General features: G+C 38.5%; 1 protein-coding gene across 1 annotated transcript in view; it reads right to left on the bottom strand.

Moving 5' to 3' along the window:
• Nucleotides 1–2,013: 2,013 nt before the first annotated feature.
• The window catches only part of LOC107597857 (glycosaminoglycan xylosylkinase-like), a 32,214-nt gene continuing 23,637 nt past the window's right edge, over nucleotides 2,014–10,590 (bottom strand). The window contains exons 6-9 of the mRNA XM_016289050.1: nucleotides 8,134–8,325; nucleotides 6,673–6,732; nucleotides 2,601–3,488; nucleotides 2,014–2,049 (exon numbers count right to left, since the gene is read on the bottom strand). Of these exons, the coding sequence (XP_016144536.1) occupies nucleotides 3,257–3,488; nucleotides 6,673–6,732; nucleotides 8,134–8,325 (484 nt within the window). The 3' untranslated portion in view covers nucleotides 2,014–2,049; nucleotides 2,601–3,256. The remainder of the gene's footprint in view (nucleotides 2,050–2,600; nucleotides 3,489–6,672; nucleotides 6,733–8,133; nucleotides 8,326–10,590) is intronic.

The following is a 10,590-nucleotide window of genomic DNA, read 5'->3' as shown; positions in this document are numbered from 1 at the left end:
GGACAGCAAGTCAAGTTCAGAGGTGACTGGAGGGAGAGATAAGATTGACTGCAGCGATTGCAATAAGGACGCTAGCCACACGTGCGCACCATCACAGGCACGCTGGAAATCCCATCGCCAAGCTAAAGGACAGCGTTCGCCAACAAACAAACAAACACAAATCTGATAATGAGGTTAGATGGCCGAGAGGAGTTTTTATAACAATGAAGTGACATACTCGCTCATCAGGAATATCCAAAAACCTTTCAATCAAAACTCTCGATGGTTTCACTGTTAGTCAGTGACGATATGAAATGATTAATGATATGCACATCACGAAACATGAGTCTACTTTTGCACTTTATACCAGAAGTTTCCAGTAAACCAACAGAGAGAGATGATGTTGGTGATAGAGTGGCCCCAAAAACATATTTGGACATTTAGACGACGCACAACAAATTACATTCCATCATGGGCATCGCTAGGCCATTTTTAGGGGGCTAAAATGACTATTCAGCCCCCCTAAAATTTTGCTATTAGCTCCATAAACTGTACACGAATTCATGATCGCCTTTAAATTTCATATGAAAATGGCAGCAGACTTCGATCGGCTCCTCCCCGTCTTTCAGCGCGCTCTTTTTCAATCCGCAGACTGCGGCGACGCAGAGCGAGAAACAGAGGACACGGTCTGTGTTTATCGATAGATTGTTATAATATCTGCATCTGCACAGTTCTTTGTCATAAATACAGTTTAAAAAATATCATGGGGGGAGTAATCAGTTCTATATCTACTGTAAAGTTTTCCCTGCGTTCACCCCTCTTCACACCAGCTGTTTCCTCCAGTGAAAATGAAGCACATATGAATGCATACTTTATAAAGCAATCATGTTGACATTTTCATTTGAAAATGTAACTTTCAATGTAATACATATTCCAGTACATGTGGCAAAGATGTTTGCATACTTGAGCAAAGGAAAGAGGGTTGCACTAGAAATGCAAACAGTACAATTTTGTGTTTAAAGAAAACAGGTGTGTGTGTGTGTGTGTGATCATGAAGATTTATTTTTGGCTTATTCAGTTATATGTTATACCCATCTATGCAATACAGCACTTTTTGGTATATAAGTTTAGTATACCACCCCTATAAGTCAAACATTTTATTATTATTATATGTATATATATATATATGTGGTGTGAAAAAGTGTTGGCCCCCTTCCTGATTTCTTATTTTTTTGCATGTTTGTCACACTTTAATGTTTCAGATCATCAAACTAATTTAAATATTAGTAAAAGATAACATAAGTGAGACAAGGTGGACGGATTGGCCAGTAGGCATGAAAATGAAGTAATAAATAATGAAATAAATATGAAGTGTGTAAACGGCCGTTCACAGAGTCCAGAGACGCTGAAGACGGATGTAAAGAGGAGAAAATACTGTACACAACAGGTAGATCACTCACTGTTCGAGATGCGCAAATATTGGACGAAAATCCTAAGTATTGATTTGGGGGTTTTAAATGAATGGGTTTCTGAGGGGAGCTGACTGCTTAAAAATAAAATATATTGTGCTCATTTCACAATGTAATTTTACAGTAAAATACTGTTGAATGAACAGTTTTTGTAAGTAAACAGAACATGTCATTTCATAATTTGCCATCAAAAATGTAAATTGACATTCCCGGAATTCTCTGGGCGATGTTTCACTTTGTTTTTTTGTTTTGATCAGTTTTGAACATTAGGGTTTTATGTTACATCTGATGCTGGTAAATCAATGTTTATTGCTTATTTTAGTGTTGTGTGTTACCTTGGTGTTTTGTATTTGTTTAAGACACTGTGACTTTCTATATGTATTTTTATTTAAAAATGTCTTACTGATGGATTTGTTTCTTACAAACACACAGCTTTTCACTTCACAATACATTAACTGATGGACTGGAGCGGTGTGGATTACTTGTGGATTATTGTGATGTTTTTATCAGCTGTTTGGACTCTCATTCTGACGGCACCCATTCACTGTAGATTATCCATTGTTGAGCAAGTGATGTAATGCTACATTTCTCCAGTGAGGTTCTGATGTAAAAAAAAAAAAAAAAAAAGAAAGAAAAAAACATTTAGATCTTGGGTGGCCTTATCCTGCTCCTGGAGGGCCAGTGTCCTGCACAGTTTAGCTCCAACACACTTGCCTAGAAGTTTCTAGTAAGTCTGAAGACCTTGATTACTTTGGTTCAGGTGTGTTTAATTAGGGTTGGAGCTAAACTCTGCAGGACAGTGGACCTCCAAGAACAGGTTTGGACACCCCTTTAAAGCTACAAAAGTCATTCAGTCAAGAGCAGTGAGTGATTCTTCTCTTTTTCTGTTTTTGTTTGATACATTAACATTAACACAGACAGCTGCAGGTTTATTAGGCTGCTGTCACTTCCCGGGTCCAATATACTAATGCACATCCAATTGTTTTCCAACTGTTCACGTTCAACTAAGACAAAATCAACTATGTTTACATGAACACTGGCCAAGCCCCACATTTGGACAGATTTTGTGTGTAGTCTACATTGTGTGTAGTCAAGACAAAAGCAAACTTCTGTAAGTTTAAATATTAATTTTTAATGTTGAAAATGTCTCACAGCAATCTTAGAATGCTGTCGTCTGAATCATCTTCTCTGAACATCAGTAGCAACAGCCGCCCAGCTCTGTTCAACACTGTATTCATCCTGGATACAGAACAAAGCGAGTCTATCATAATTCATTTTATCTTTAGATCAATAATATTATTACTCAGTATTATTCAAAAGGTTGTTCTGCATGTACAATGTGAGAGATCTTCTCCAAAGGTCTGTTAATAGTCATCTGGATCCATCTTGGTCACTTTCCAGCTTCCTGAGTCTAATTACTCCAAAGATCTCATTTCAAGTTCCATATTTGTAACTCTGAAAAACGGTTCATCCATCTTCCTGCAAACAGGCTTAAGTGGCAAAAGAGAAAAGACAGAGTGAACCAGGAAGAAAAACAATAACTGAAAACGGGTGAAGTTTACACCACCTACATGTTGTCAAAGCCTCTTCACTCCATCCAGAGAGCAAGAAAAAAAAAAAACAGTATGGAGAGTCTTCTTGGCCTCTGTGGTCTGACTTGAATGAATCCAGTGACAAACAAACTCCACCAGGTTGGCTCTTAAGGCTTCTTGTGGCCTCCGGTTCTCTGGCTCCATAGCAGGAAGGCGAAAGGAGCCTGTGCATTAAGAGTCAAACACCTTTTCACTTCCCTTGTTTCACCAGTGTGTTTAAGGATGAGGCAGGTTCATGCGGTCCTCGATCAGCGTGTTGTCGGCGCCCTGCGTCTCCATGCACTGCCGCACGGTGGCCAGCACCCCGTTGAGACGGCGGTCGAGCGCGGCGAGATGTGGCCCCGTCAGCACTGGAAACACGGGATCATGGGCCGTGGCCTGTCGCATCGCTGAACTCAACACTCCACCTTTCAGCAGATTTAGTCTGTTCCAGGTGGAAACACGGACCCTTTTGGATATAATGGGAAAGAGACAGAAATAACGAATCAAATCATTTGTCTGGCTCATTCAAGAGCAAAAATGAAATGACAGGAAGCAACTAAACCACAGATGCTTGATGCACATTTACATAATGTTGAACTCTGCTCAACTTTGTCACATCATTTAGCAGCCACTGTTGCTCAGACACCTCAAATCGCTACCTCTGATTGAAAATGAATGACTTCCGATTGATTTGTTGCTTGTAATCACTGTCCGTGTGAGTGGCCTTTAATTCGGATATTCAGGCAGGAAGTCTTGAATGCACACGTACAGTTAAAGCTGCAAAAGGCTTTTCATCTGTTGGTCAATCAATATCTCATTAAGGAGATAATGAGCTATGTGGAGACCTAAAGCACTCTAGGGGCGAAACAAATATTGAATATCCCCACAGAAATACTCATTTCCCAGAATGTCTGTACTTTTCAAATTTAATGTCACACATCAGGACCACTTAAAGGGGTCATATGATGCGATTTCAATTTTTCCTTTCTCTTTGAAGTGTTACTTGGTGCATAAAGAAGATCTGTAAAGTTGCAAAGACTAAAGTCTCGAATCCAAAGAGATATTCTTTATAAAAGTTAAGAGTCAGCCATGCCTACCTAAAACGGCTCGTTCTAACACGCCCCCACATGTCTACCTCACTATGTGGGAAGATTTGCATAATGCCATCCAAATGTTCACGCAAAGAAAGAGGGCGTAACTTTTATTCTCGCTGTAGTATTGTTGCTGCCGCCGCCATTTCGTGAAGACGCTGTGTTTCGTTGTGAAAGCGAAACTACTTTGTTTGGCCTTCCAAAAGAGGACACGACTAGAAATCAGTGGTTAAGTTGTATTTACAACACTGTTCCAGAACATTTCAACCCAAATATTCAGATGTGAGCAACGCATTTTATGGAGGACCGTTTCCTGATCCTGGGAGAGTAGACTACAATGCCGGCTGTTCTGACTCACAGACTGTAAGTACGTTTTTATATTTAAAGAATTTGCCACTGACGATTCAAACGCAAGTTTTGAGCAGTGTAGAGTAGCGTTTGTAGTTTGTCATTTCTCCGATCACAAATGCAGATATGGTTTTATGTTTACGTGGTGCAATGCAATGCCTAAAAAGACAGTACATGTCATTATAATCTGTAATTATGTCCCCACTGGATGCAACAAATGCCTCGTTTATAATGGGTTTTCATGTTTTTGTCTCGTCGCGCCGGGACAAGGCATCACAATATGGTAAGGGGCGTAACATTTCTGTCACACGCTTGAGGTATTCGGCCAATCACAACGCACTGGATAGCTGGCCAATCAGAGCACACCTTGCTTTTCAGAACGATGAGCTTTGTAAAAATTTATGCATTTCAGAAAGGCGGGGCATAGAGGAGAAACAATAATGTACAGTATGTGGAAAATAATGTGTTTTTTAAACCTTAAACCGCATAAACACATTTCATTACACAAAATAATGTTCTTTTTAGCAACATCATATGACCCCTTTAAAAAGGCGAATAAAGATTTAAACAGCTCTGTATACAGTATATTCTTTTTGAAGCAATGTAAAAATGACAAATCAATTTGTGACTGGTTTTATGTAGTAAAATGTCCATATTTATTACAATATAAATATAGTACTGGTTGCTTGATGATTTTTTTTAAAGGTAAATGCTGCTCAAGGTGACCTCGGAAATCATGTATATAGGAAATGGACACAAAGCACATTTATATTTGAGGAAAAAAACCCTGCAATACTTTCCTATCTATTTACAGAAGTCTGCAGCACAGCACTGTGTCAAGTTTTAACCTAAAAACTGGATTTAAAATTAATTAAATAAATAAATGTCACATGTGAACTATCCACATTTACACGTTTCAGTAGAAACCTTGACTCACACTCCTCGAAGCAAACCCACTCAAAAGCTTGTTGTCTAATTGAGGGTCAACAGCATGTCAGAGGACAGACCTGTTTATTTTCATAGAACAGAGCGGGAAGCATTCATCACCACAGCCAGCAGATGAAGTATGCCAGAATTCAGGGACTGCCATTTTTAGGAACTCAAAGTGGGTTGTAAGAGGAAGTCAATGATCATTGTGTTTATTTGTGTACTCACATGCAACACTGATAAAGAGGAGCGAGAATACTCCTCTCGTCCAGAGCTGGGTTCCCAAAACTGCAGGAGAAACACATAAATTCAAATCCTCTCACATATTCAACTCTCTCACTTTTTTTTTTTTTAAATAGGTTAACTACTTCTCAAATGTTATCTGGTCTGGTGAAGCCCCAGAACTTAATAATATTGAATCATTTGATTTATGCATTTATATTTTTATATACAGTTGTGCACATAAGTTTACATACCCCTAGCAGAAAATGATAAATGTTCATAATTTTCACAAAATAAGAGGGATCATGAAAATTGCATGTTATTTTTTATTTAGTACTGTCTTGAATAAGCTATTTCACATAACAGATGTTTATATATACTCCACAAGACAAAATAATAACTGAATTTGTAAAAATGACCCCATTCAAAAGTTCACATACCCTTGAATATTAATACTCTGTGTCATTTCCTGGATGATTCAGGACTGTTTTTATGTTTTGTGATGGTTGTTCACGAGTCCCTTATTTGTCCTGAACAGTTAAACTGCCTGCTGTTCTTCAGTAAAATCCTCCTGCTCCTGTGCATTCTTTGGTTTTCCAGCATCTTCTGCATATCTGAACCCTTTCCAGCAGTGACTGTATGATTTTGAGATCCATCTTTTCAAACGGAGAACAATTGAGGGACTCATACATAATTACAAAAGGTGAAAACATTGACTGATGCTCTAGAAGGCAACACGATGCATTAAGAGCCGAGTAAAAACTGGATTTAAAATTAATTAAATAAATAAATGTCACATGTGAACTATCCACATTTACACGTTTCAGTAGAAACCTTGACTCACACTCCTCGAAGCAAACCCACTCAAAAGCTTGTTGTCTAATTGAGGGTCAACAGCATGTCAGAGGACAGACCTGTTTATTTTCATAGAACAGAGCGGGAAGCATTCATCACCACAGCCAGCAGATGAAGTATGCCAGAATTCAGGGACTGCCATTTTTAGGAACTCAAAGTGGGTTGTAAGAGGAAGTCAATGATCATTGTGTTTATTTGTGTACTCACATGCAACACTGATAAAGAGGAGCGAGAATACTCCTCTCGTCCAGAGCTGGGTTCCCAAAACTGCAGGAGAAACACATAAATTCAAATCCTCTCACATATTCAACTCTCTCACTTTTTTTTTTTTTAAATAGGTTAACTACTTCTCAAATGTTATCTGGTCTGGTGAAGCCCCAGAACTTAATAATATTGAATCATTTGATTTATGCATTTATATTTTTATATACAGTTGTGCACATAAGTTTACATACCCCTAGCAGAAAATGATAAATGTTCATAATTTTCACAAAATAAGAGGGATCATGAAAATTGCATGTTATTTTTTATTTAGTACTGTCTTGAATAAGCTATTTCACATAACAGATGTTTATATATTACTCCACATGACAAAATAATAACTGAATTTATAAAAATGACCCCGTTCAAAAGTTCACATACCCTTGAATATTAATACTCTGTGTCATTTCCTGGATGATTCAGGACTGTTTTTATGTTTTGTGATGGTTGTTCACGAGTCCCTTATTTGTCCTGAACAGTTAAACTGCCTGCTGTTCTTCAGTAAAATCCTCCTGCTCCTGTGCATTCTTTGGTTTTCCAGCATCTTCTGCATATCTGAACCCTTTCCAGCAGTGACTGTATGATTTTGAGATCCATCTTTTCAAACGGAGAACAATTGAGGGACTCATACATAATTACAAAAGGTGAAAACATTGACTGATGCTCTAGAAGGCAACACGATGCATTAAGAGCCGAGGGGTGTAAACTTTTTGAATTGGATGATCAGGGTAAATTGTCCTTATTTTGTCTTCTGGGAAACATGTATGTATTTATGTAGTTTCTAAAGTGCAGTACTAAATGAAAAAATTGTGATCTTTAATCAAAAGCTCTTAATGCGTCGTGTTGCCTTCTTGAGCATCAGTCAACGTTTTCACCTTTTGTAATTATGCATGAGTCCCTCAACTGTCCTCAGTTTGAAAAGATGGATCTCAAAATCATACAGTCACTGCAGGAAAGGGTTCAGATATGCAGAAGATGCTGGAAAACCAAAGAATGCACAGGAGCAGGAGGATTTTACTGAAGAACAGCAGGCAGTTTAACTGTTCAGGACAAATAAGGGACTCATGAACAACTATCACAAAACATAAAAACAGTCCTGAATCATCCAGGAAATGACACAGAGTATTAATATTCAAGGGTATGTGAACTTTTGAACGGGGTCATTTTTATAAATTCAGTTATTATTTTGTCATGTGGAGTAATATATAAACATCTGTTATGTGAAATAGCTTATTCAAGACAGTACTAAATAAAAAATAACATGCAATTTCCATGAACCCTCTTATTTTGTTAAAATTATGAACATTTTGCATATTCGGCTAGGGGTATGTAAACTTATGTGCACAACTGTAACTACTTAGGTCTATCATCTTGTATGTGACTAGATCCAGATTTCTTTCTTTCTACCTTTTGGCGTTGTCCAGAAGGATGAGCATACTGGCTCCTCCATCATCCTGGAAACTCTCATAGTGATGGCGATCCGCATTACCGATAAGGTAATCAAAGATGGCTGTGTCGATAACATCCAGGAGCCGTGGACCGGCATCGTAAGGAGGCATTTTCTTCACGGCCTCGCAGTAGCTCTCATCATACTCCCACCTGACAAACACACAGAATCATTGATCAACACAATCAATAAAAACTGACACATCCTCTTGAATGTGTTCATCCATTGACTGCAAGTCTGGATTAATGTGAATTTCTCTGAGAGAGTCTCTGAGAAATCTCATTCTCACTGTGTTCCAGGTGTCAGGTAACCTGGCAGCTGCTCAAAAACAGAACAATGACCGCTGCGCTCTGCTAGGGGCTGATGGGACATTTAAGAGCTCAGCGTTCTGTCAGTGTGTAAACTGAGACAGGACATTTATGCAATAAATACACAGATAAAAATTCCCTGCAGTTCACGTGAAAAGAAAAAGCAAAGAACCAGAAGAAAAGTTTCAAAACAGCATTTAGGGGAAAACATGAAATTAAATTTTTCTGATGTGCTTTTTTTTTTTGTGATGATATCTTGTTTCTCTTGCTTTTTTAATCAGAAAATACTCAAGTTAGAGCAACTTCTGAGTAGAAGGAAGATGGATAAAACAGAAAATCTGTGGAATGGCACTACTCTTTCTTTAATAGACTGCTGTAGGGATGTTTGTAAGCAGCATCAGTAGTAGATAAGGGAGTCACAATGTCAAAATGATTGATGATGACCTTTAACCTGATGACCTTTGCCCCACATCGCGTTAAACTTTGACCCTAATAATAATTTCAAGATGTGAATATTGGCATATTTGGAATATCAATGTTGACCTGCAGCCTCCGGGGGAGAAGTAAGGTGTTTGTACAATTCCGACAGGTGACAGGTCATAAATGGGGGGGGGGGTCTGCTGACCACATGTTGGGGCTATCCGGCCGCATTCCATCACAGGATGTGTTATGCTCTCTCTCTCTCTATGGGGAAGTGAGAAAGATATTGGTTGATTTTAAAGACAATATTAAAAATAAGAAAAAGAATAAACAATTTTCAGAGACCAAAGCATAATGTGTGTCCCCCACCATGCGCTCTCTCTCTCTCTCTCACACACACACACACACACACACACACACACTCAATCGTCCGAGTCTTATTCTCTTCTTTTAAATGAAATGAATATAAACAGGACCACAGGGAGATGCCTGGTGTGGAGGAGGTGTTTGTGAGGTAGCTTTATGTGCGCATGCTTTGGATGTGACTGAGCGCGCAGAAAACCGTATCTGGAATGCGCAAATACTGAATGGTTTAAAAAGACAAAACGATGTGCAAATTATACAGTTTTGTGATGATGCAACACTTGCCCGATTAGGCAAGTGACAAATCTGTCAACTGTCCTGAAACGCGAGCGAAAGTGTCGTATCGCAGCGTGCAGCGGCTCTCTTGTAGTGCAGACTAGACGCGCTGATGTGAAGCTGTTTCGAGAGAGTGAAAGAGAGAAGACGCGGTACCACTGGATCACTCATGCTGTTTTCATATGACTGATTCGATCTGATATTCTGTGTGGGTTTATTTACATCTAACCTACATGCTATATTAAATAAATGTTCGCGGGGATTTCCCGCATTATAAACTCGAAAAGTCTGACTTTACCAGGGTTTCATGACCGTACGAACCCTGATTTTTTTAGGTGACAATAAAAATATAAAAACGTCTTACATTTTTCCTGGGGACAATGATGTCCATTCCGCGAATGAAATGTTTACAAAAAATTAAAAATAAATAAAATAAAATAAATACGTTTGTTGAAATATAAACAAAACTCACAGCCATGGCCGTAGCCAGGGTTTGAAAATTAGTGAGGTCTGTGGTGGGGTTAAAGGGGTCATAAGATGCCCATTTTCCACAAATTGATATGACTCTTTAGGGTCTTAATGAAAAGTCTGTAACATACAGGTGCAGCTCAATAAATTAGAATGTCGTGGAAAAGTTCATTTATTTCAGTAATTCAACTCAAATTGTGAAACTCGTGTATTAAATAAATTCAATACACACAGAGTGAAGTAGTTTAAGTCTTTGGTTCTTTTAATTGTTATGATTTTGGCTCACATTTAACAAAAACCCACCAATTCACTATCTCTACAAATTAGAATATTGTGACATGCCAATCAGCTAGGTTTCCTGAGCCTTCAAAATGGACTCTCAGTTTGGTTCACTAGGCTACACAATCATGGGGATGGCTGCTGATCTGACAGTTGTCCAGAAGACAATCATTGACACACTTCACAAGGAGGGTAAGCGACAAACATTCATTGCCAAAGAAGCTGGCTGTTCACAGAGTGCTGTATCCAAGCATGTTAACAGAAAGTTGAGTGGAAGGAAAAAGTGTGGAAGAAAAAGATGCA

This window comes from Sinocyclocheilus grahami, unplaced genomic scaffold (assembly GCF_001515645.1).
Source record: "Sinocyclocheilus grahami isolate Dianchi unplaced genomic scaffold, SAMN03320097.WGS_v1.1 scaffold239.1, whole genome shotgun sequence".
Taxonomy (NCBI): domain Eukaryota; kingdom Metazoa; phylum Chordata; class Actinopteri; order Cypriniformes; family Cyprinidae; genus Sinocyclocheilus; species Sinocyclocheilus grahami.
Note: the sequence above shows the minus strand (reverse complement) of the source record. Positions and strands in the feature narration are given on the sequence as shown.